Source organism: Odocoileus virginianus, chromosome 23 (assembly GCF_023699985.2).
Source record: "Odocoileus virginianus isolate 20LAN1187 ecotype Illinois chromosome 23, Ovbor_1.2, whole genome shotgun sequence".
NCBI lineage: Eukaryota > Metazoa > Chordata > Mammalia > Artiodactyla > Cervidae > Odocoileus > Odocoileus virginianus.
Window position 1 is genome coordinate 25,567,773 of NC_069696.1, and position 27,184 is coordinate 25,594,956.

Sequence of the window (27,184 nt, forward strand, 5' to 3'; positions counted from 1 at the left end):
AATATTACTCAGCCATTAGAAAGACCCAGAGGAATCAGGTGGAGAGGGAGGTGGGAGGGGGGATCGGGATGGGGAATACATGTAAATCCATGGCTGATTCATGTCAATGTATGACAAAACCCACTATAATATTGTAAAGTAATTAGCCTCCAACTAATAAAAATAAATGGAAAAAAAAAGAAAGAAAATCATACAGTCTTTCAAACCATGAAAATAAATAAATAAATAAAAAGAATTCATTTAAATCAGTTCTACGGAGAGCCGTAGAAAAGTTTGCAGAATAAGAGGTGAGAAAGGAATCATGTGCCTCAGGAAGGACCAAGGACAAAAAGCATTAGTTTAGTTATGAAAACATAGAGGCACCGGTGCTGCGTATTAGCGGAACGATTCAAACAGACTAGTGAGGTTTCTGCCCGGAATGTGAAAGTTGTTTCCGTTGCTCGGCGGAAGTGTGGGTCGGCAGAGGACGACTTGAAGAAGCCGCTCTCCGCTGTGTGGCGATCGGAATCATGTCGAGTTTGGCGGTGAGAGACCCGGCAATGGATCGATCACTGCGTTCCGTGTTCGTGGGGAACATTCCGTATGAGGCAACTGAAGAGCAGTTAAAGGACATTTTCTCTGAGGTTGGTTCTGTTGTGAGTTTCCGGCTGGTATACGATAGAGAGACGGGCAAACCTAAGGGTTATGGCTTCTGCGAGTACCAAGACCAGAAGACCGCGCTTAGTGCCATGCGGAACCTTAATGGGCGGGAGTTCAGCGGGAGAGCGCTTCGCGTGGACAGTGCAGCCAGTGAAAAGAACAAGGAGGAGCTAAAGAGCCTAGGGCCTGCAGCGCCTATCATTGACTCACCCTACGGGGACCCCATCGATCCAGAAGATGCTCCTGAGTCGATTACCAGAGCAGTCGCTAGTCTTCCCCCGGAGCAGATGTTTGAGCTGATGAAGCAGATGAAGCTCTGTGTCCAAAACAGCCACCAGGAAGCTCGAAATATGTTACTTCAAAACCCACAGCTGGCTTATGCGCTGTTGCAGGCACAAGTGGTGATGAGAATCATGGATCCAGAGATTGCTCTGAAAATTTTGCATCGCAAAATTCATGTCACACCACTCATCCGAGGGAAATCTCAATCCGTTTCTGGCCCTGGCCCTGGCCCCGGCCCTGGGCTCTGTCCTGGACCTAACGTTCTGCTGAACCAGCAGAACCCCCCAGCCCCTCAGCCTCAACATTTGGCCAGAAGACCTGTGAAAGACATCCCTCCTCTGATGCAGACCCCTATTCAGGGTGGAATTCCACCCCAAGGCCCAATGCCAGCCGCAGTTCCTGGCCCTGGCCCCTTAACTCCTGGTGGAACAATGCAACCCCAAGTTGGAATGCCAGGAGTTGGCCCCGTGCCCTTAGAGCGGGGGCAGGTGCAGATATCTGATCCCAGAGCTCCTATGCCTCGTGGACCCATGACTGCTGGTGGCCTGCCTCCTCGAGGACTGTTGGGGGATGCTCCAAATGACCCACGTGGAGGGACTTTGCTTTCAGTCACTGGAGAGGTGGAGCCCAGAGGCTATCTTGGCCCACCACATCAGGGTCCTCCAATGCACCATGCCACTGGTCATGACAGCCGGGGCCCTTCCTCACATGAGATGAGGGGAGGGCCGTTGGCAGATCCTAGAATGCTCATGAGTGAGCCCAGAGGACCTATGATAGATCAGAGGGGGCTACCTATGGATGGCAGAGGCAGCAGAGACTCTCGAGGGATGGAGACGCGAGCCATGGAAACAGAGGTCTTAGAGACACGAGTGATGGAGAGAAGAGGAATGGAGACCTGTGCAATGGAAACCAGAGGAATGGAAGCGAGAGGCATGGATGCAAGAGGAATGGAGATGAGGGGCCCTGGCCCCAGTTCGAGAGGCCCTATGACTGGGGGAATTCAGGGTCCAGGTCCTATTAATATGGGGGCAGGTGGTCCTCAGGGACCCAGACAGGTTCCCAGCATTTCAGGGGTCGGAAACCCTGCACCTGGCATGCAGGGGGCAGCTATGCAAGGAGGTGGCATGCAGGGGGCGGGCATACAAGGTGCTGGCATGCAGGGGGCAGGCATGCAAGGAGCTGGCATGCAGGGGGCGGGCATGCAAGGGGCAGGCAAGCAAGGTGGAGGCCAGCCTAGCAGTTTTAGTCCTGGGCAGAGCCAAGTAACCCCCCAGGATCAAGAAAAGGCAGCTTTGATCATGCAGGTTCTTCAGCTGACTGCAGATCAGATTGCCATGCTGCCTCCTGAGCAAAGGCAGAGTATCTTGATTTTAAAGGAACAAATCCAGAAATCTACTGGAACTTCTTGAAAGGTTTTAGAAAATATTTGGTGGTAGTCTCACAAAGGTTTTCTGTAGCATAGAGGATGGGTAGATGCAAAAAGCTGACTTCTGAAACTCCACACTTGAATGATGAGGGTTTCTTTCTTCCCAGAACCTAATTTCATTTCTTGTATTTTATTTTAAATTGTGGGGTAGGGGGAGGAGGGAGTGGGTCTGTTTAATTCCCTGTAAATATACAAAGATAACTGAACATGATTATATACTAAATAAGATTACAAAGGTTATGCAGTATTGTTAAATGTGTCTACAAGGTGTTAAGTCCATTTTAAAAATACTGAGTAAAACAATGTGAAAACTGCATAAAGACTAAAAGATGACCTGTTCAAATGGTAATGTACTGAGATAGTTTAACATGTTTGGTTGTGTAAGAAAATAAAGATGTAAAAAAAAAAAATAAATCAGTTCTAATGAGATGGATGAAAATGGAGCCCATTATACAGAGTGAAGTAAGCCAGAAAGATAAAGACCAATACAGGACCAGTCCTATTTTATAAGAAACTCCCTCGAGAAGCGGCTGCAACGCCGAGCGGAGGAGGCAGGAACCCGAAGGCAAGCAGGAACTGGGTGGGGACCATGGCCGGGATCACCACCATAGAGGCAGTGAAGCGCAAGATCCAGGTTCTGCAGCAGCCGGCCGATGATGCAGAGGAGGGCCGAGCGCCTCCATCGGGAAGTGGATGGGGAAAGGCGGGCCCGAGAACAGGCTGAGGCTGAGGTGGCCTCCTTGAACCGTAGGATCCAGCTGGTTGAAGAGGAGCTGGACCAAGCTCAAGAGGGCCTTGGCCACTGCCCTGCAAAAGCTAGAGGAAGCTGAGAAAGCTGCTGATGAAAGCTAGAGAGGTATGAAGGTTATTGAAAACTGAGCCTTAAAAGATGAAGAAAAAATGGAACTCTAGGAAATTCAACTCAAAGAAGCTAAGCATATTGCAGAAGAGGCAGACAAGAAGTATGAAGAGGTGGCTCGTAAGTTGGTGATTATTGAGGGAGACTTGGAACGCACAGAGGAGCGAGCCGAGCTGTCAGAGTCCCGTTGCCCAGAGACGGGTGAGCAAATCAGACTGATGGACCAGAACCTGAAGTGTCTGAGTGCTGCTGAAGAAAAGTACCCTCAGAAAGAAGACACATATGAGGAAGAGATAAAGATTCTTACCGATAAACTCAAGGAGGCAGAGACACGTGCTGAGTTTGCTGAGAGATCGGTAGCCAAGACAATTAATGATTTGGAAGATAACCTGAAATTCACCAAAGAGGAGCACCTCTGTACACAAAGGATGCTGGACCAGACTGCTTGACCTGAATGAGATGCAGAACACCCCAGTCCCACCCTGCCGCTGCTCCTTCCTCTCACCCCGACTCCTCTGAGGCCAGCCTGCCTGAAGCTGACCTTTAAAGTGAGGGCTGATCTTTAACTGGAAGCCTGCTTTCTCCTTTCGCCACCTCTCCCACCCCCCTACTCCTGTGTCCTTTTCTCCAAACTGTCTCTGCCTCTCCCCAGAGATTCCAGTTGGGCTGGAGGCTGAGCACCTTTGGGAACAACGTTTAAGGGAATGTGAGCACAATGCAGTGTCTTTAAAAGCATGTTGTGATGTACACATTTTGTAATTACCTTTTTTGTTGTTGATATAACAACCATTGTAAAAAACATTCCAGATAATTCCGCAGTTCTGAAGCAACAGTCTAATCCCTTTCTCACTTTTGGAAGATAATGTTTCAGCTTAATCCATGTTGCCTTCTCCAGAGAGAAAGGGAAAAAGTTTGGGCCTGCCTTACTGAGAGCCTAGCAGCCCAGAGAAAGGCTCCATTTGGGAAAACCTCATTGCTCTGTAAAAAGGACCTGCCAAACCAGAAAGATGATTCCAGGAGGAGTTAGCAAAAAGAAAAAAAAAAGTGCTGTTCAGGTTTTCAGCTTTATGGTATCTTTGGAGAACTTTTTTTTTTTTCTTTTTTCATCAGAAGTGACCAAACAAGATGGTGAAACCTCTGAGACCAAATCCTTGTCCCAGTTCTACCCTGTTCCCACCTGCTCACAGAATGGATCATGTGCCCTTTATGTTGAAGTGACCACTTATGTGCTTTCCTGCCTCCTTGAAAGGAAAGGAAATTATATTTTGCCACTGATTTAGCCATATGAAATTCATCTCATCACCCTTTTCTGGGTCTGAAGCTGCTGTCTCTAAAAGTGCCATCTCACTGTGCTTTGTATCGGTTAGTGCTGGAGAAATCTTGAAAAGTTTATGTACAAAACTTTTAAAATTTTATATTATTTTGGAACTCTGCTTCTTTGGGGTTGAGGCATACTGGTCACCCCTCTGCCTATGAGAGCTCTCTACAGTCTGTGGGCTCGCAGTGTGCGGATCTTTTAAAGTTTCTTTCCCTACCCAATCCCCCTTTTTTGATGAGGTTTCAGTGAGGTCTGGTAGGTGTGCATCCTGCAGCTTAATTGGCTTAAAATGTTCTCTCCTTTGCTGTGGTCTCTTTGGGGACCAGCTGGGAGAAAAAAAAACCAATAGTGTAACTGTTTTGATACTGAAAATTGATAAATGTCTTTTTGAAATAAAGAACTAGTCCCTCCAAAAAAAAAAAGAAACTCCTAAAATTCTTACAATGGCCTCCAAGGCTCTCTCTAGTCTGGCTCCTGGACACCTCAGTGACTGTCTGCCTTGGTTTTCCTGCTGTCTTGCTTCTGTCACACTGGTCTTCCTGCTTGTTCCTATTTTCAGCATACCCAGTGCACTTATCAAGATGTTCTCATACAGTAAGTCTTCTACATATGAATGAGTTCTGTTCTGAGAGTGTGTTCATAAGTCCAATTTGTTTGCTAGTCCAACAGATTTAGTCTAGGTACCCAACTAACACAATTGTCTATGTAGTACTGTACCATAATAGGTTTATAATACTTTTCACATATATAATGCATTAAAAAACAGAAAAAATAAAATATTTTCAATCTTACAGTGCATTCCCTTGAACAGTACAGTAGTAGAGCTGGCATACAGTGGCTAGAATCGAGTGAACAGGCAAGAAGATTTGCTGACTGGAGGAGGGAGAAGAGGTGGGAGGTGGTAGAACTGAAGGATCATCAGTAATAGGAGACAGAGGGCAAGTTGAAATTTCACTCATGCTTGATATTGATGGAACATATGTTCGCATCTTTGAAAGTTCACAACTTGAAGGTTCACATGTGGAGGGCTTACTGTAGCTCAGTCCTTTAATCCATCCAGCTCTGTTGCATGTTAGCTCACCAAAGGGTCCTGCTCAGACCATCCTATCAAAAGTAGTTTCTCTATTCCCACAATTCTGTTTTATCTTTCCTGATGATTCTTAGTTCCTGAGAGTAAGTGCTGTGTTATTTGTCTAGCTTGTTCAAACACGCTATGTCTGGAACAGTCATAGGTACATGGAACAGTCCTTGGCATTGGCAGGAAGGTGATAAACACACATTGCATGAATGCATGAAGCAGGAATGCCCATTACAAAAGCTGACATGTGGATATTAAATGTTTGTGTTAAGTCTACTTTCGTCTGTTTCAAGCTAAACAACAAGAAGAGTAAAAATTACAATTACTACTGCTGGCAAAGTTGACTTCTTCATTCAAATAAATGGTACAGGAGTAGCTATTACAATAAGTTCAATAATCTTAAGATCTGAAAACATCTATTGACAAATGACAGTACAATGGCTTTTGTCATAGTTTCTGTTTCCATGAAGATGCACAGCTTAGTTATCAAACACTAGTCATCAAACACTAGGAAGACCATTGCCTTCCTCCCTCCTGTCTGGTTTATTTTCTGTCCCACTTATTATTTATATAGTGTTATCACCATAACAATCTATGTTATGGTAGAAAGGGAGGAGTTGAAAAAGCATGTCCTCTGAACTACTCAATGGAAAGTCATCCTGCTCAAGGGAAGGAACTTCAGACTGGCATGAGAACTAACATTTTAAGTAACCACAGACTGTCACTTGACCTGTCTGAGCATCAGTTTCTCAGTTGTAAGATGACCAATTGGAAAATGAGTAACATTAAGGTCTTCCTTCATGATAACTCCCTGCAATTCAGTGACTTTAACCATGGCTAGTTTTAAACACATAATCTGCAATATTTTTCCGTATTCATTTTGTATTCTATCATAGCAGTCACAGGTAATGAAGAGATATTCTTTAATCAATGATTAACATAAATACAGCATGAATATAAAATATATATAAGGAAACAGTATGGTTCCCATACAGTGCTCTCAGCCTTAGCTATCTAAGATGTAAGATAAAAAAATGGAAAAGTTTATAAAGTAATAGTTAACAGTATGTTAATTAAAGCCACACTAGCTAGGTTAAAATCTGGTTCAGCCACTCTTAATGAATGACTTTGGGCAAGTGATTTAATTTCTCTGTGTTTCCATTGCTTTATCTGTGAAATGCAGATACTTTATAGGTTCTATGAGAAAGAAATTATTTAAGTGAAGTCCTGAGAATATTTCTTAGCATCTGTTGTTGTTGTTCTGTCATTAAGTCATCAACTCTTTGTGCCCTGATGGACCATAGCATGCCAGGCTCCTCCATCTTCCACTATCTCCCAGAGTTTGCTCAAGTTCATATCCACTGAGGCAGTGATGCTATCTAACCATCTCATCCTCTGCCACCCTCTTCTCCTCCTGCCTGCAATCTTTCCTAGCATCAGGGTCTTTTCCAGTCAGTCACCTGCTCACATCAGGTGGCCAAAGTGTTGGAGCTTCAACATCAGTCCTTCCAATGAATATTTAGGGTTGATTTTCTTTAGGATATACTGATTTGATCTCCTTGCAGTCCAAGGGACTCTCAAGAGTCTTCTCAAGCATCACAATTCAAAAGCACCAATAAAGCATCTAGGAAGCTTTAATTAAGTATATTGTACTACAACTATCTATTTTAAAGGATTAATATGTGAATTAAATAGAAAACACATTAATATAACATAATATCTAGCAGAAAGAAATACATTAATCCAACAAATATTTATTGTGGGCTTCCTCTGTGCTGGGCAAGACACTGGGGTTACAGTATTGAATAAAAGTCTGCGCTCTCCTGGTGTTTGTACCCTACTGGAGACAGAAAATATACACATAATTAAATATAATGTTTAAGGTAGTGAAATTTGCTCCAATAAGAATAATTTTGGAGGAGAGAAATCGGGAGTCCTATTTTATCTAAGACTACCAATAAAGTGTTACCTGACTAGATTCATTTTTTTTCCCAAGGTAATTTGTATGATAAGTAGAACTTCATAAGTAGAGTGTCAATGCCATTATTATCCTATTTCATTACAATTTATTATGATAAGAGTTTATATTTGGTATGTGATTACTATTATGCTAATAAAAATTAGAGTGGGGACATATGTACTTTTGACAGTTCATTACTGCAGTTAGAAAACATGCTCTCACTTTAATTATTTTTGCTAAAGTACATTGTTATCCAATGAAGCACAATTAAAAATTACCGATATACAGTTTGACATGTTGTTGCTGCTTAATTGCTCAGTCATGTCTGACTCTTTGTGACCCCATGGACAGTAGCCCACTAGGCTCCTCTGCACATGGGATTTTCCAGGCAAGAATCCTGGAGTGGGTGGCTGTTTCCTTCACCAGGGGATCTTCCCCACCCAGTGACTGAAGCCATGTCTCTTGCTTGGCAGGTAGATTCTTTACCACTGAGCCATCTGGGATATACATCGTACTAATTTTCATAGTTCATAATAATAATGATAGCTTTATTTATATATTTATTTATTTATTTTTGACCGCACTGCAAAGCATGTGGGATCTTAGTTCCCTGACCGCAGATTAAACCCTACCCCCTGCGTTGGTAGCATGGCGTCTTAACCACTGGACTACCATGGAAGTCTCCATAATGATCACTTTAGAATGCATATTTAATGTGTGTAAAATATATAAATGCCATAGAATGTTGATTGGAAATTGAAGATTACAGAGATGCCCAAAGTCACACAAGTAACACAGCAACACTCAAGATCATTCTATTTGCTGCATTTGTGGACTTCCATTACCTTTGCCTTCAGATGAGAAAAAAGTAGAGCTCATTCTTTTTTGTATTCAGCATCTCATTTATAATTCAACAGTATTTTCTACCCTAGAGCATCTTACTCCATGGTAAATAGTTTACCTAGTATACAAGGTTAACTTCAATGAGTTTATCAGAGTAACATGAAACCCTAGAATTCTAGAACAATATGTTCTTCTGAAGCACTGAAAGCTACTTATTCCATGGTACAGTCTGAAAACCATAAAGAACTGCAGATTCACATACCAGTACCATTCTACGGCCCAGAGGTTGGGGACCCCTGCTGTAGAGGAAGGTATTATTTTAGAATCATTTAAATATGCAGTCCCATTAAGTCATTTTTTAAAAGTAATAGATAACACTTTGTTGATTTATTATCTCTTCAAGTTTTTTACAGCGTAATTTTCTTGGTTTAGGGAAAAGAAGAAAAATTTTTTAAAAATCCAAGAGCCTTACTCTCCTAACTGTAGTAAAAATAAAAAAGAAGGTATAAATGCTAATCCACACAATAATGTTGCACTTAGTGCTTTCTCCAAACATGTTTATACACACCATCTCATTTGAAGTTCACGATCACATGTAAAACACTGAGAAGGGAGCCGTAGAGCTGGAATTAATAATGCTGCTGTTGTCTCAAGCTCAAAGTATCTGAGCAATATTCCTTACTCCCTACCCGCAACTCTAGTCTCTCTCTGTTTTATCACCTGACTTGGCAAATGGTATCACTTAGATCCTCTGGTCTGAAATCTGGGAGACATCAGTGACTCTGTCTAAACTTTCACCTTAACGACCATCCTCGCCTCTAAGTTGTCCGTGAAAGTACATTGACTTGAGTGCTCATGATTTCTTTCACCAAAACTACTGCAGTTACCTTTCTCTTAATCTAAAACAATCTCCATTCCCCAACCCCTTATAATTCAGTTGCTATACAGCTGGGGGAAGTGACCCAGTCACATTGGCTGCCTGCCTGCTTGCATGCTAAGTCGAGTTGGACACTTTGCAACCCCATGGACTGTAGCCCACCAGGCTCACTGTCCATGGGATTCTCCAGGCAAGAATACTGAAGTGGGTTGTCATTTTTTTCTCCAGGGGATCTTCCTAACCCAGGGATTGAACCTGTACCTCCTGCATTGCAGGCGGGTTCTTTACCACTGGGTTGCCAAGGAAGCCCGCCTGGTTAACCTTATATATTCCCCCCAGTGATGGGAGCCGAAGACTCAAACTCTTTCAGCCTCAGCATCTTCTTTGTCATGTCTCTCAGGTCAACCATATCCTCTACTATTTACTCCCTCCACATCAAATCATGTGTGGTTCTCAGAATACACTGTTCTCTCAAGCCTTCCCTCCCTTGCACAGCCAACTTCATCTGAAAAGAACACTTTTTCCTCTTTCTTACACTGGGAACCCCCTCCTTATCTTTCAAGACTTGGGCCAAGCATCAGTTCTCTGATGATTATCCTGTTGTGTGCCACTATGTAGTTTTTCCTTTCGGGTTCTGTGCCCATCTTACCTGGCTTATTTCCCCCATGGCCTTTGTCTATTTGCACCATGATTCATTTGTTAAGTATTTATTAAATGCTGAATTTCAAAGATAAAAAACACAAGCCATGCTCTTAATGTGCCTACCATTCAATGTCAGAGGAAACTAAACAGCTACCATACTGTTAAATCAGATGTGGGCCTTTTTGATGGGGATTCCATGCTGTTCTCTCATCCTGTCCAACTTCCCCACAATGCCTTTTTTACCCCAATGCTGTATTTCAAAAATTTATTTTTCTCTTTTCCTTTGGGGCCAAAATATGCTTCATGAAGTCATCCTCACTCTGAACAGAATGAGCCAAGCTCCATATAGGGAGTTACATCAATGAATGTTTGCCTTCTCAACTTTGCCTGCTGTGTAGCTGGATTATGATTCTAAACTTGAGAGATACTCTGACTACTTATGTCTCATTTTTAGCTTTCGCATATGCACCAATGTATCACTATTTCTTATCTGGACTCAACTAGTAACTGAACCTTTTTTTTTCTTCCTTCTTTCCACTCTTCTTTCTTCCTTTCCCTCCATCTATCAATAAATATTGAATACATATGCACTATATATGCTATTAGTTGCTCTGATGCCGAATAAGACATTGTTCTGGGTTTTATGGAGCTTTAAGAATCTAGCAAGGGAAGAGATTGAATTTGTGTTTACCAGAGGCAGGGTGTAGGAGAAGGGGAATTTAGGTAAAGGCAATCAACAGGTACAAACTTGCAGTTATAAGATGAGTAAGTACTAGTGATATATAATAAACATAATTAACATTGCTGTATGTCATATATGAAAGTTGTTAAGAGAACAAATTCTAAGAGTTCTCATCACAACACAAAAAATATTTTCTCTGTCTTTAATTTTGTATCTCTGTGAGCTGTTGGATGTTCAGTTAACTTATGATAGTCATTTCATGATGTAAGCCAAATCATTATGCCATATACCTTAAACATATACAGTGTTATTAATATATATACCAATTACATCTCAATAAAACTAGGAGAGAAAAAATCCACCAATGGAAAAATATTTAAATTATTTAATTATAATGGCAAAATGAAAAAAGGAAGAAATGATTTTTGCTAATGAGATTCTTAGGAATTTAAATCTTTTAAGCAGTTTTGGATGAGAAGTGGCTTGTGGTCTTTTCTCTAAGAGTGCCACTTCCCTCAGGTGCATCCTGATAAAGCGAATTATTATCTTTACCATCTCTAAAGTGCACTACTCAACTTGTAGTGTTGGGGAGAAAGGCAATTTGACTAAATTAACTGATATTCAGGTATGGATATCCTACCAACACAACCATGTTCACATACATGAATAAATGTAAAAGTGGCTTCGAGAGTCTTTGGTTGTCATAGATTAATGCTCTAAACTGAAGAGAATTGGTTCAATAACATTACCAGCTGATATGCTGTCTCAGTTGTAAACAGACACCATCAGCCTTCTAAGGAGGTGCCTCACCTTAACCTCAGTAACTAGTTTGAATGTGCCCACATCTTAGTTGGCATAGTTAATGCATTATGCAGGAGACTTGGGTTCAGTCTCCGGGTTGGGAAGATCCCTTGAAGGAGGGAATAGCAACCCACTTCAGTATTCTTGCCTAAAAAATCCCATGGACAGAGGAGCTTGGTGGATAACAGCCCACAGTGTGGTAAAGAGTCAGACAGGCCTGAGCAACTGAGCACATACACACAATGCCTTGTATACATACTTTTAATTTGCACATGAGAATCCTCTTTGCTAATTTCTAAAGAGAGCTGGAGTAAAGTTGGGGTTAGGAGGAAAAATTCTGGAGTCATACTGGCTCTGACATACCGAGTCATCACTTGCTACATTTGGAATCTTGAACAAGGAATTGAACACTCTGCGTTACAATCTCGTCATGTGTACAATGAGCTAAAATTAATAGTACAGGTTTGTTGTAAGGATTAAATATGTAGATGCAAGGCACTTGGCCTAGTACCTGGTAGATAGAATGTTTTCAGTAACTGCTAGATGAACATTCTTACAGACTAATTTTAATTCCAAAGATGAAAATTAAATCATTTTATTTGTGCAGTGAGGAGGAGAAACAGAGTAACAAATTTGATATTAATACCCTAAAATGAGCTTCTAACACTGCATTGCAGACAAAATAATAACCCCTTCAAAAAGATGCCCAGGTCTTAATTCTCAGACTGTTAATATTTAATATATTGCCTTATGTGGCAAAAAGAACTCTGCAGATGTGATTAAGAATCTTGAAAAGGGAAGATTTTTCTGTATTATACAGGGGGGCCCATTGTAATCACAAGGGTCATTATAAGAATGGTCAGTGATGAGAAGGAGATGTGGTGATGGAAGAAGTTAAGGTTGGAAAGAAGTGCTTGTTAGGAGGAGGCCATTACCCAAGGGAAGCAGGCAGCCTTTAGCAGCTGGAGAAGAGTAGAAAGAGATTCTCTCCTAGAGACTTCAGAGGGAACCAGTCTACTGACATCTTGACTTTAACCCCATGTAAATGGTTTTGGAGTTCTGACCTCCAGAACTGTAAGATAATACATTTGTGTTGCTTTATGCCACTGAATTGGTGGAAATGTGTTAGAGCAGCAATTGTTGTTGTTATTGTTCAGTTGATAAATCGTGTCTGACTCTATGCCACCCCATGGACTGGAGCATACCAGGCTTCCCTGTACTTCACTATCTCCCAGAGTTTGCTCAAACTCTTGTCGATTGAATTGGCGATGCCATCCAACCATCTCATCCTTTGTTTCCCCCTTCTCCTCCTGCCCTCAATCTTTCCTAGCATCAGGGTCTTTTCCAATGAATTGGCTCTTCAGATTAGGTGGCCAAAGTATTGGAGCTACAACTTCAGCATCCGTCCTTACAGTAAATATTCAGGGTTGTCTTCCTTTAGGATTGACTCATTTTATCCTCTTGCTGTCCAAGGGACTCTCAGGACTCTTCTGTAGCATCACAATTCAAAAGCATCAAATCTTCGGTGCTCAGCCTTCTTCATGGTCCAACTCACATCCATACATGACTACTGGAAAAACCATAGCTTTGACTATATAGACCTTTGTTGGCAAAGTGATGTCTCTACTTTTTAATATGTTGTCTAGGTTTCTCATAGCTTTTCTTCCAAGGAGTAAGTGTCTTTTAATTTCATGGCTGCAGTCACTGTCTGCAGTGATTTTGGAGCCCAAGAAAATAAAATCTGTCATTGCTTCCACTCTTTCCCTATCTGTTTGCCATGAAGTGATGGGACCAGATGTCATGATCTTAGCTTTTTGAATGTTGAGTTTAAAGCTAACTTTTTCCTTCTCCTCTTTCACCCATAACAAGAGGCTCTTTAGTTCCTCTTCACTTTCTGCCACTAGAGTGGCATCATCTGCATATCTGAGGTAGCAATAGGTAACTAGTATACACATCTGGGCTGAATATTTTTTATTTTTAGGCAAAGCAAATTTCTAAAATGGAAAAATAATAGTTCAGTATACAAATATGTATTGCATATGCTTTTCAAAAAAACATAGAATTAATTTTGGTTTTCATCACATGAGCCATGTAGATAATTTTCTGCTTTACCTCTCTGGTTAGACCTGGGTAAACATACTATACCCTCTTCCTCACTTATCTTTCAACTCAGCATAATTACAACTGGTGAGAACTTGAGTGTTCTGCTAAGAATTCCAAATTTTAAGTTAGACATTATTGAATGGAAGGATAGATCAGTTGTTGTTATTCACTGCTGTTCAGTCACTCAGTCGTGTCTGACTGTTTGTGACCCCATGGTCTCAGGCTTCCCTGTTCACCATCTCCTGGAACTTGCTCAAACTCATGTCCACTTGAGTTGGTGATGTCATCCATCCATCTCACCCTCTGTTGTCAGTTTAATATATACGTATATATATAAATATAGGTATACATATATGTATACATATATACATATATAGATACATGTATACATATATATATATATATATAGAGAGAGAGAGAGAGACAAATATACACATATATATTTCCTTCAGTCAGTTAAGAAAAAAATATCTTTGAGAAAAGAGAAAAAATAATTACACTGCTAACATTTTTTGAGTATATTTTTTTCTAAACACTACTTTAAAAAAAAAATAGCTAAAACTTCTTTCTGCTTTCAAAGTCCTAGTTCTTAAATTTGATTTTGCCTCTCTCTACTGATATAAGACTTATTGTCAGACACAGTACTTTCAAAAGGGATAATTTCAGGGCAAGATTGTTTTTTGTTATAAAATGAATCAATACAAGGGTTCTTGAAGTAGAAACCCCCAAGGAGTTTCTAAATAATTAATTTTAAAAAGGTGTGATTTATATACATAGCTTTTCTTGAGCACAGTTGCTGCACAAAGTGAGGAGCATCTGTGTGTACAGTGTCTATAACTGGGTATGTTTCCATACATCAACCATAGTGCTGCTGCTAAGTTGCTTCAGTCGTGTCCAACTCTGTGCGACCCCATAGACGGCAGCCCACCAGGCTCCTCTGTCCCTGGGATTCTCTAGGCAAGAATACTGGAGTGGGTTGCCATTTCCTTCTCCAACCATAGTGCATGCATGGCATTTAAAAACATGCCATTTAAAAAGTAGAGCAATTTTCTAGATAAAAGCCTAAAACTGCTGTGTTGAAGCACCAACTAATTACTGATAATTATTTCCATCTCATGCACCTTGCTTTATATTCATGGAGGAAGTTGAAAGTAATGTTTCCAGACCTTAATAAATAAGAAATATAAAAGACCTGAGAGAAACTTTAATCAGTTATTAAAATGAATTATGCTTTTATTTAAAATTCTGTTTGAAAGAAAAATAAACATGTAATACTCTTTCAAATATGCTGCAAGATGGCCTTGACATATTGCAATATGATAACAGAGAATTGGTGGCACTTGTGATAAAGAATCCACCTGTCAATACAGGAGACTTCAGACAGGTGGGCTCGATCCCTGGATTGGGAAGATCCTTGGAGAAAGAAATGACAACCCACTCCAGTATTCTTGCCTGGAGAATTCCATGGACAGAGGAGCCTGGCAGTCTACAGTCCTGGGGTTGCAAAGAATCAGGCGCAACTGAGCTCTCTCTCTCTCAAACACACACACAACAGACATTTAAAAATGAACTTAAATATCCACCTGATTTTTAAAAACATATATTATGTGACAGCTTCAGGAGTGAAATCAGAATGAGACACCTTGATTTCTAAGAAGGTGTATATGTGTTTTTGTAAATTTTTCATCTTTTCTCTATTCTTTCATGTACACAGCATGATTATTTGGCCAGTAGTTACAAACTGCACAACTTCTACAGGTTTCCAACAGCAGGGACTTGTCAGTGCTTGATGAAATTGCACAGTACATGCCAGCTCAAACATGGACATTTCCTCTTCTGTTTTCCTGCTCCCAAAGGCCAGCCAATCCATGGTGAAAGCCCTGAAACCTGGCACATATGATTCAGAATCTCAATACAAATGATTATGCTTTCGTTCCAATGCCTCTGCAGGTGATAGAAAGTAAGCTGCCTTCTCCCCAGGAGAGGACGGCAGTCAATATGTTCACAAGTGCTTTTCTTTTAGAAAGAAAGTATTTATTAATGCAATGCAGTGTTTAGAAAAACAGCTACTCTCAAAGACAGTGCTTATTAAATTTTAAATCATGGCCAAAGAGTAAGAGGAATGTGGAATCTGGGTATGGCTTGCTTTGTGGATTCCATAAACACTTTTTGTTGTTTGTTGTTTAGTCGCTAAGTCTTGTCTGACTTTTTTCGACCCCGTGGACTATAGCCTGCCAGGCTCCTTTGTCCATGAAATTTCCCAGGCAAGAATACTGGAGTGGGTTGCCGTTTCCTACGCCAGGGTATCTTCCTGACCCAGGGATCAAAAACCCCTGTCTCCTGCACTGGCAGGTGGATTCTTTACCACTGAGCCACCTGGGAAGCCCTATGTATACAGTACATGTGATTAAATGAGAAACTTGTCCATTTTCAACTTATCTCTCAAGTATAACTTTATATCTCCAAATTTTTAAAGCTTTTGATAGAAAAATTTATTAATAATACAAACTTCAAGGGAAAACATTGCAAGGCATGGGTAGTTATTTTCTTTTTATAGACTTAAACAATACTTATTACTGCTGTGGTAAGTATCTGTGTAACAGACAAAGACGATTCGTGTATATTAGTTTTCTATGGCTACTTAATAAATTACCACAAACTTAACAGCTTAAGAGAACATTTATTTATCATCTCAATTCTGTAGATCTGAAGTCCAGCACAATGTGACTAGGTTCTCAGCTTAGGGTATCAACGGCTAAAATCATTTGTCAAGTAGGATAAATATTCATCTGAAAGCTCTGGAGAAATATTTTATTCCTAGCTTATTTGCATTATTGATAGAATATAGTTTCTTACAGTTGCATGGTTCAGTTTCCTATTTTATTTCTGACTATTGGCTGGAGATCATTTTCTGCAACTGGAGGTCACACTCAAATCATTTCCACATGGCCACAACCATCTTCAGGTCAGCAATGGCTTGTTAAATCCTCCTTATATGTCAAATCTCTGACTTCCCCTTTTGCTACCAGCTGGAGAAGCACTTCTGCTAAAGGGTTCATGTAATTAGTTAGGCCCATCTAGAAAATCTTCCTATCCTAAAGTCAACTTATTAGTATCTTTAATTACATCTGCAAAAACTCTATTGCCAGGTAACATAGCACAATCATAGGAAAAACTCAGAGGCAGCAATTATGAGGGCCATATTAGAACTCTGCCTATAATATGGGTATCTATTTAGCTTATGTTTCTTGGCTACCTCCATATTTTATTGTCTTTGAACTATTTCATAACTCTGTAAATTCTATAATACTGCTAATAGTGCAAGTGATTTTTTTCCATAGAAATGCAAGTGAAATGTGTCTGGTGGAATGCAACTGATTGTTGCCCTGTGGATAGGTTACTTTTGCATCTATTTGTAATTTCATTTTAGCATTCTTTTTTGCCTATATATAGGATGGTTCTTTAAATTCTCCTTTGACTTAGTTACTTCCTGATAGCTCAGTTGGTAAAGAATTCACCTGCAATGCAGGAGACCCCAGTTTGATTCCTGGCTCGGGAAGATCTGCTGTAGAAGGGATAGGCTATCCTCTCCAGCATTCTTGGGCTTCCCTTGTGGCTCAGTTGGTAAAGAATCGGCCTGCAATGTGGGAGACCTGGGTTCGATCCTTGGATTGGAATGACCCGCTGGAGAAGGGAAAGTTACCTGCTCCAGTATTCTGGCCTGGAGAATTCCATGGACTGTATAGTCCATGGGTCCACAAAGAATCAGACATGACTGAGCAACTCTCACTTTGACTTAATTATAACATCTTACTGCTTCCCTCACTAAATATTTAAATTAAATAGTATATCTGACGTGTTTATTTAATATTTCTATGAGTTATACTTGTACGTTTAAAAAATAGTCTTAAATTAGCCCTTTGTTGTAATAGTACTCAAGTGGTTCCTTAGTATACAGACTCAATCTTAGATAAGGTCATAAGAAGCTTGGTTAAGAAAATTAAGTGTCCTAAAAATGAAGGCTATAGTAGTGGAAAAGGCATTACTATTTCAAGAGGAGTTTTTTGCTCATACCTTAAAGATGTTATATTTGAACAATTGTCTCAATTTCAAGAACTTCATATTTACTTTTTTCATAAGGGGAGAATACTGAATTCATACGCTTAGTAACAGAAATACAACAATGACTTCTTTGAGCTTTCTCTAAATCAAGGAAAGCCTCAAACAAAAAAACAAACAAAAACGATCACAATAATTGACTACATCGCAATGCAAAATAAAAAGTTTTTATAAATGCAAAAACTAAAACAAATAACTGAACTCATAGATACGGAGAACAGACTGGTGGTTATCATAGATCGGGTGTGGAAGGGTAGGCAGAATGGGTCAAAGCAGTCAGAACATCAGAACATATAAATTTCCAGTTATAAAGTAAATAAGTCCTGGGGATATAATGTAGAACATGGTGACTACAGTTGATAATACTTCATTATATATTTGAAAGTTGCTGAGAGTAAATCTAAAAGTATTTATCATAAGAAAAAGAGACTATGTGTGGTGATGGATGTTAACTAGACTTATGTGATCATTACACAGTATAAACAAACCTTAAATCATTAAGTTGTATACCTGAAGCTTATACAATGTTGTATATCAGTTACATCTCAATTAAATAAAAGAACTTTTACAAATTATGGGTCATCAATTAACTTGACTGGTTTAGCTTTCTGTACCCCTAAAATATCTCTCTGGAGGAGGAAATGGCAACCGACTCCAGTATTCTTGCCTGCAGAATTCCATGGACAGAGGAGCCTGGCGGGTTACAGTTCAAGGGGTTGAAAAGAGCCAGAAATGACTGAAGTGACTTAGCACGCAAGATATCTTTAAAAGGTCTATTGCACAATTGATTATACTTACCAAGAATGATAGGCCCAGCATTATAAACTTAATGTTTTACACAAATATTTTTCTCCATCTGTTTTCAAATGTCATATTTTAATGACCTATGATGATAAAACATTGAAAGGTTTTTATGTTTGCATGCTAATTACACAAATATTTTGCTCCATCTGTTTTCAAATGTCATATTTTAATGACCTATGATGATAAAACATTGAAAAGTTTTTATGTTTGAATGCTAATCAGTACCCTAGAACACTACTTCAGTTTGCTAAAAATAATCTCTAATTATGCAGATAATATTCTTAGACATTCTCTTTGTACATAAGAGTGATGCTACAACCATGAAAGGACAAAAAAGAAAGTTAAATTTGCTTTACCTTGTTTCTAACTCTAGATTCCTGCCTGGAGAATCCCAGGGATGGGGGAGCCTGGTGGGCTGCCGTCTATGGGGTTGCACAGAGTCGGACACGACTGAAGCGACTTAGCAGCAGCAGCAGCAGTAGATACAGGCTGTAATATACCAGATGTTTTCTGAAAAATATGTTTAAAAAAAAACAAGTGTCTTAAATTAGAGTCAATGGAAAGGAACTTAATCAGCAAGAGGATCTTAGTTAAAAGCCTTGTGAACTTTAGAAGGAAAGCATAAGGATTCCTTGGCTTTCCTTCTTACTGAGAAAAAAATAGTTCTCATAGGAAGCATCCTTTCCTGACTCATTTACATTACTGCATCCGTGAGAAAGAAGCAGGAGGCTGATGCTGAAATCAGCACTAAACCAGTAAAATAAACTTACACTATAGACTTGTGGGAGATTCCCTTCAGTACAGTGACTTAGTCATTTCTAGAATCAGTGAGTAGCAAGTTCACCTCTAACCCTTCTCACCATGCTGTTTTTTCAAGACATTAGACCAAGTAAAATCAGGCTGTTGTGTTAAAATCTTAAAGTACTGCTTTTAGACTTTATAAGTAGAATACTTCTTTTTAAGTAAATTGTTTAAATCATGCCTGTTTCATTGCACTTCTCTATAAAACAAACTCTTGAGATAGTCTTACTTTTAAAAGAGACCTAGTACAATGCAGAAAATATTTATAAATAAGTTCAAGGAATAAATAAAGTGCATGAACACGTTCTGAAAAATCAACGGCAAATGGCTTGGATGTTTTATTTCTAATATGATCTAAAGTAATCAAATGGACTTGGCATAGGAATATTACACCTTTCCAGGATCATTTTCAAATGCCTTTGAATAGTGGAGTTTTCTCATGGACACATTGAGTTCAACTTTGAATTTCATGCTTTGAAGCATTCTTGATTTTATTGGTGCTTAAAGCCAAAATTTGGATTTTATTTATTTGAAATGCATTAGAGAATTATTTGCAGAATGTCTGGGTTTATAATAAGGGCATCTTACCAACAGATAGATAAACCCCAAAAACTGCACCCATATGGATTCACTTAGAAAACTGATAGAATTGCTTAAATGCTGATTTTGAAACTTTTAAAGAGCTTTAGTGATTTTTCACACAAGGACAATCAGGTTTAAAATCTGCTCTGTCAGATTTCAGCAAACATGACCTTAGAAACTTTTAAAAGTATTCACTGCCAAATGAAAGCCCAAAATATATAGGTTGGGATTTTACAGGGCCAAAATAAGCCATTTCAAGGGGAAGAATTTGGTGTATACACATGTGGCCCACATCATGACAAGCCATTGTGGAGCCAGGTGTTTTAACTAGATTGTTTGTACTTCTCAACTTTTAGAGTCCAGCCTTTGGCCGGTCCAGGCTTCACATAACGATTTAAGCCCTCCTTGGCGCCCAAAGCGCAGTTCAAGTTTGGTTTTATCCGTGAAGTCTTTCCAACTGATTAAAATTACCTTGATTTCTTCTCACCAACTGGCGATCACCTCCATAATCTTGTATGCTGTGCTGTATTCATTTCAAGATGTGTGCATGTATATGCGCACTCACACACCCATGTGTTTCCGCGTACATAACAAACCTTGCCTCTCAGGCTGGAGTTTGCACGTCTCCACGCAGGGAGCAAGGCCGTCTGCCTTTGTTTTTCCCACGGTTCTGCCTAGTGCAAAACCTGCTATTAAGCATGAAATGGTCCCACTGTGAAACTCCAGGCTGCTGCAGCCAAAGGGGTTTTTAACGGGGTACACAGGAAGTATCCTAGAGCCCATGTTTTTGCCGAGTGGGGGATTCATTTTCAACTTGGACCTAAGCTGGAATTTATTCTCCCAGCCAAAAGCAGTAGCATATACACCCTGTGCTCGCGAAGGCTGCAGCGCTGGCAGAACACAGAGGCGGCAGAGAGCCCTCAGAGAAGACAGAAAGCTGCCGGACTGCTCAAATCGAGACGGAAGCCAGTCCCGGTGTAATAAACACTTGGAGCAGCCAGTTAGCTGACAGGGAGGGGCGAAACTGCTTTCACCAAGAAGTATATAAGGTTTAAGAAGACTCTGCATTAAAATCTGAAAAGCAATCAGAGATAGGAACAAAGAGTTTTCTACTGCAAGCAATAAGGAGTTTGATACAAAGAAGTGATTATCTCAGTACAGCAGTTGTTTAGTCACTAAGTCTTGTCCGACTCTGTGACCCCATGGACTGTAGCCTGCCAGGCTCCTCTGTCCATGGGCTTTTCTGACAAGAATACTGGAGTGGGTTGCCATTTTCTTCTCCCGGAGATCTTCCCCACCCAAGGATCAAACTCGTGTCTCCTGTATTGCAGGCAACTATTTTTTGTTTGTTTGTTTTGTTTTTTAACCACTGAACCACCTGGGAAGCCCCTAGCATAACAGAGCCGGATTGTAAAAAGGGTGTGAATGGCAAATTGACAACAGATGAAAATTCCTCTCTGCTGGACCTCAATAGAGATACTTTACTAGTTTCATTGAGCTAATAATACAGGATTAGAAAAGAATTTCCAGACTCTACTCAATATTATTGCTATTTTGTTACATATACTTATCCTTAAATGTTAGTAAAATCTAAATGTCACCCATATATTTTTCTTCATAGAACCTTAAGATAAAGAAACCTAGATATTGTTCATGATAGAATCTGAACCCAGTAGCTTGCAGGCATGATTCTGGCCCCAATGTTGGACGTACCGGGGTAGCATCCATTATTGGAGAATTCTATAAGAAAAGTTATTCTTATCAGGATACAATGCAGTAATACCAAACTGGGCAAATGTGGCTGTTCATAATGAACCTGTTAGTTTAACCCCAAATATCATGAATATAAGGATTTCTTCTTTTGAGTTTATCTTTAAAATAAACCAGGATAAATCTCCCCAGTACTCTGTACACAGTGCAAAGACAAAAGCAAGATGAGATTGGATGCCTGATAACCTTGAATTAAAAGAGAAAAACAGTGGGCTGTTAATAAGCTTCAGAGGTGACATTTACCTTGGTCAGTTTACCTAGGCTCAGAGTTTGACATCCCAGCCAAAATAAGCTTGTCAGTCACCCAGAGTCTCTGAATGTGAGAGAGGCTGACTTGCATTTTCCAAACTCATAAGAGGCTGAAAAATGCCAACTTTGTTAACATAGTGTGTTATAACTTCAAACTCTGGAGCTTGAGTGACAAAAATCCCAATGTCAAGCTGAGCACGAAAGGAATTTATCAGTTTAAATAACCACAAAATTTTGGAGAATTGAGGTTTCGGTGACTTGATGTTGAGGCTCAAACAATCTCATAGTTAACCTGATTCTCTGTCTTAGATTGATTTCCCTCCATGTGTTGGATTCATTTCAGGCATATCACTATTCTTTTTTTTTAATTAGAGGATAATTGCTTTACAATATTGTATTGGTTTCTGCCATTCAACAACATGAATCAGCCATAACTGTGTGTATATGTGTGTATTTATGTATATGTATGGGCTTCCCTTGTAGCTCAGATGGTAAGGGATCTGCCTGCAATGGTCTGATTGACCTGGGTTTGATCCCTGGGTCAGGAAGATCCCCTGGAGAAGGAAATGGCAACCCACTCCAGTATTCTTGCCTGGAGAATTTAATGGACAAGAGGAGCTTTGCAGGTTACAGTCCATGGGGTTGCAAAGAGTTGGACATGGCTGATGACTAACACACACACACACACACACACACACACACACACACACCCTCCCTCTTGAGCCTGCTTCCCACCCCAACCCACCCCATCTCACCCATGAGGCTGTCACAGTGCGCCAGGCTGGGCTCCCTGGGTTGCACGGCAGCTTCCCACTAGCTGTCTGTTTTAGATACGATAGTGTATGTAAGTCAGTCCTATTTCCTCAATTTTTCCTACCCTCTCCTTCTCCTACTGTGTCCACAAGTCCCTTCTCTACGTCTACCAGACATGCTCACTATTCTTGATTAAAAACTGAGCAGTGTAGCTCCAGACTTCACATCCAGTGTGGAAGCGGGGAGCGTCTCTCTTCCCCAGCTACCCTGGATCTTGTTATCATGGCCCCCACAGAGCCATGTACCTACCCATGAACCACTCACCAGGCCAGGGAATCATCAGCTAACACGTGCTGATTCATGTTAGCTGGTCCTGAGACTGAAGATGAACCTAACGGAAAGGAGTCATTATTTTTCAAAGGAAATGCTATGTATTATTATTATTAGAAAGTAAGAAAGATTCTAGGCATAAAAAGGAGATTCCATTATGCAATGAAAAACATAACGGAGCTAAATATTCATTTCAAGGGGTGGGATGGGGTGGGAGGTGGGAGGGAGGTCAAAGAGGGAGGAGGCATAAGTGTATCTATGGCTGATTGATGCTGATGTATGGCAGAAACCAACAGGACATTGTAAAGCAATGATCCTCCAATTAAAAATAAATGTAAATAAAAAATTAAAAAAATACTTAAATATTCACTTCGGCCTGACCAGTATACTTTTTCCCCCTGATCAAGTTAAAAGTGGAGATCGATAGAAATATCAGACTTTTTTTTTTTTTTTTTGGTGGACAAAGAATTAGAGCAAAGAAAGTTTGCTATATAATTCAAATATTTTCTGGCACAACCTGTTGTATTCAGCTTCACATTGATTGTGCATCTATGAAGTGGTCTGGGCATTGGTTGCTGGGGACCTCACTGGAGACCTATGTGTTGTCTCCCACACTTGTCGTATAATGAAAATTCCAGCTGGTTAAGCTAACTATATTTTAAATTTGAGACAGCCAGTTTCTAAGAGAAACTGATTTTAGAACTCTATGTTAGAACATATAACGCTGATATCTGTCTGTTGGACTTCACTGGACTGTACAAATGAGCCCTTTGCTTCAAAACATGGCCCTCACTTTTTGTTATTCCTCTTCCATTTTCCTGAAAGTAATAGTAGTCCATTTACTTATGTGTGTACCCTTAGGCAAATCATTTGACCTCTGTATATTTCAGGTTCATCAATTGTAAGTGACACTATGTAAATTCCATCCACCCTTTCCATATTTTCCATGACCATTTTCTCAACAAAGGGGTCATTAAAGTTTCCCTCTTGTTTTACATATTATATGTTTTCATGTTGTACTTTTGCTAAGTTACGTGCTCTGTCAAAGTCCAAATCTCAGTCTTGGAAAAATAGAAGCTTATTTCTCACTTGTGATGTATGTCAGCTGGGACTCTGCTCTACATCATCTTCATTTAAAAACAGGCTGGAAGAGCAGCAGATCTCCCCTGGGTCGGAAATACCCCCTGCAGGAGAGCAAGGCAATCCACTGCAGTGTTCCTGCCTGGAGGAGCCCATGGACAGAGGAGCGTGGTGGGCTACAGTCCATGGGGTCAGCGAGTCAGATATGACTGAAGAGACTTAGTACACACACATGCAAGAGCGATCTCTGCTCAGTAAATGTCAGCTTAATGATAGAGGGGAGAATACTGATAGAACCCACGGCCTTGTGTAGATCCCTTCAGCTTGTATTCTGTTGGCCAAAGCAAGTCACATGGCCAAGGCAAGTATCAGTCTGGTAGAAAGGGAGCTGGTCTCACTGAGAAGGGCAAACACAAGGCAAAGGGCTGGAATATGTAAGCCTCTCACAGGAAAGGGTAGGGAGGACTTCGGAAAAAACAACCCAACCTACCAAAGTACTCTCTGCCCAAGTAAATCAAGAGCTTATTTTTTCATATTTTATGTTGCCTTATTTCTTAGGTGAAATAATAAGACATTTTAAAAAATACATTCTAGCATTTCTTAGTCCTACATTTATAGTAAATCCTGTGGACTAACTAAGAAAATGGGATCACGCTGAGGAAAAAGAATGTCAGCTAGAACCAAATCTCATCAATGCAAGCTAGTGATTAGTTGTGGTTTTGTCCAATTCAGTAGATTTTGGGGGTGGTAATAAAGCCCATGGGGAGAGAAACCAGTAAGTATGAGTTTTGGGTCTGTGATTTACTCTTTACTCTGACTTCTCCCAATTACTTTCTAAATTCTGAACTTGGGTGACATACATAATTACCCATGAACAAACTGAATATCAGCTATTCACCAAGGAAGGGACTGCTCTAAGATTGGAGTAGATTTAGCACAAGTAACCAGGACGGAAAATTGCAGTATTGATGGGATTAAGGCTCCTTTTCCTTTAAAGGGTTCCTGAGGCATCCCAGTCAGTCTAATGCAAGATTTCTCAAAGTGTGTTCCAGGAGCTGGCAGAATCAGTAGGACTAGGGAATTTGCTAGAAAAAGGAATTTGGGAACTCACCTTTTGACCTAATGAATCAGAATCTAGGACTAAGACCCTGCCAGGTCTTCCAGTTGATCCTGAAATGCACTAAAGTTTGGAAACCACTGGTTAGAGGCTGTTCTTAAACCTTTAGGACTTCAAGCCTGACAAGGTGGGAGCTGGGTTTCTGAGTAGCTCAGGGCATGTCAGCACCTTTTCCTTCCATCAAACAGAATCTAGTGCCATTTATAATCCCCACCTGAAACAACGTTATCTTATACAGCCTAGCGTTTGAAACTTTCAAGTGATCGTTGACATGGATTAGTGTGAGAACTATTTCTATATCACCGCATATTTGCTTTAAAAATATGTTTTAACTGTTTGCCTCACTATGCCACTTTGACCAATGTTATGTGATCTCGAAATAAAAAACCTTGTCTTATTTTAGGGTCTGCTTTGCCAAAAATATTTATGGCTTTCCTAGCTCTGCCAGGATAGGAGAGCTGCAGGGGTTTGGTTTATAGCAAGCTGACTTGTGTAGGTCAAGAAGGCCTGTGGAAAAATCTGAACTGTGCCTCTTTCCCAAACCAAATTCAGGCCACAGTCCAGGAAGAGAGAAATAAACATTCAGGTGAAGAATTGTTCATTTCTTCTGGAATATTTAAAAGATCTTTCCTAAGAAGGCTTGATTTGGGATCAGAGAAATAGGATGCAAAAGAAAGCTTTAGTGGGAATTGGTTCTGAGGATTGAATCATCATAGAATGCTCCCTTTCCAACCGGTTTGTAATCTTCAGGTTATTTTGAGAGTAATCCCTCTTTCATAATCCATAGTTCTTCAGCACAGATATACAGGGTGGCTCAGATGGTAAAGAAATCGCCTGCAATGTGGGACACCTGGGCTGGATCCCTGGGTTGGGAAGATACCCTGAAGGAGGGCATGGCAGCACAGTCCAGTATTCTTGCCTGGAGGATCCATGGACAGAGGAACCTGGTGGGCTACAGGCCATGGGGTTTTAGAGTCAGACACGGCTGAGCGACTGACTAAGCACAGCACACAACGTACTGACTGAATCTACCATTGTTGTTCTTTTGCTGAATGTCTCTTAATATAACTGAGGTATTTTTGTTGATTCTTATGGGAAATATTTATCTATTTTAAACCATGTCATTTTTCCAAGTAAAAGGATGACTCCTAGAACTAAAATTTTATGCTAAATTTTAAGCTTTCTTCTTTGAAGTGTTTACAGTGTATGTGTTTAGATGTTTGCCAGTGGTTTTTGTTGAGCTACTGTAACATTTTACACAATTTCTTTCTTTAGAAGAAGGTACTAAGGTGGGGGGCAGGATGTAAAGACATGATGATTCGTTGATAGTTAACATGACAGTTAAAAATGGGCAAAGGATAACTTCTAAAATTTATATTTATAACCTGATTTTTCCAGGACATATCAGTCTGGGGGCATAGATAGGATGTTATAATTAAAGAATATGGGACAAAATAATGATAAAATTTTATTTTATAGAAACTATCATGTTAGAGTCACAGCTCTTGGCACTTCTTCCCGTCTTCCTCCTTTATCCCCGGTGCTTGTCATGTGTCTCTTGGTTCACATCTAATGATGAATTTCCCCTTGTGACATCACTCATGTTACAACGTAGTCTTGATTTTACTTCCTTTCCATGGTATTTGTGGTAAAGTAAAGATAAATACCTTCCCACGATAAGATTAAGCCCTACAGACTTGGTCCTTTTCTTCCCACAGTAGCACATTTTTTTTTTCTTTTCTATTTGATTTATGGATTTAGTCTCTGACAGCCTCCTTTTCCCAAAGAATCTGGTATATGTTTCCTAAGGACTTTTCCAGAAGACAATTTGTGTGATGTGTTATTTTGCTGCTTTCTTTATTCTCTAATTCCCAATGTGTCCCAACCCAAGTTCAAAAACAATTCTATCAAGTATGAACTTCTTTAAAATCTTTCATAGTGCCTGAGAGGTAAAGGGGTCACCATTTTTGCCTAAATGCTTAAAAAAAATTGATAACATGATGTATTCTGTCTGCCATGGCCATCCTCATGAGCAAAATGATGAGTTTCAAAGGTATAATCCTAGCCAA

The 27,184-nt window shown here is 40.1% G+C and overlaps 1 protein-coding gene and 1 pseudogene across 1 annotated transcript; both read left to right on the top strand.

Moving 5' to 3' along the window:
• Positions 1 to 425: 425 nt before the first annotated feature.
• On the top strand, positions 426 to 3,485 carry LOC110137931 (cleavage stimulation factor subunit 2 tau variant-like). Its single transcript, XM_070453721.1, has one exon. It carries the CDS (start codon positions 510 to 512, stop codon positions 2,328 to 2,330), a length of 1,821 nt encoding a protein of 606 aa, XP_070309822.1. The 5' UTR covers positions 426 to 509; the 3' UTR covers positions 2,331 to 3,485.
• LOC139030608 (tropomyosin alpha-3 chain pseudogene) lies at positions 2,937 to 4,950 on the top strand (annotated as a pseudogene).
• Positions 4,951 to 27,184: the final 22,234 nt, after the last annotated feature.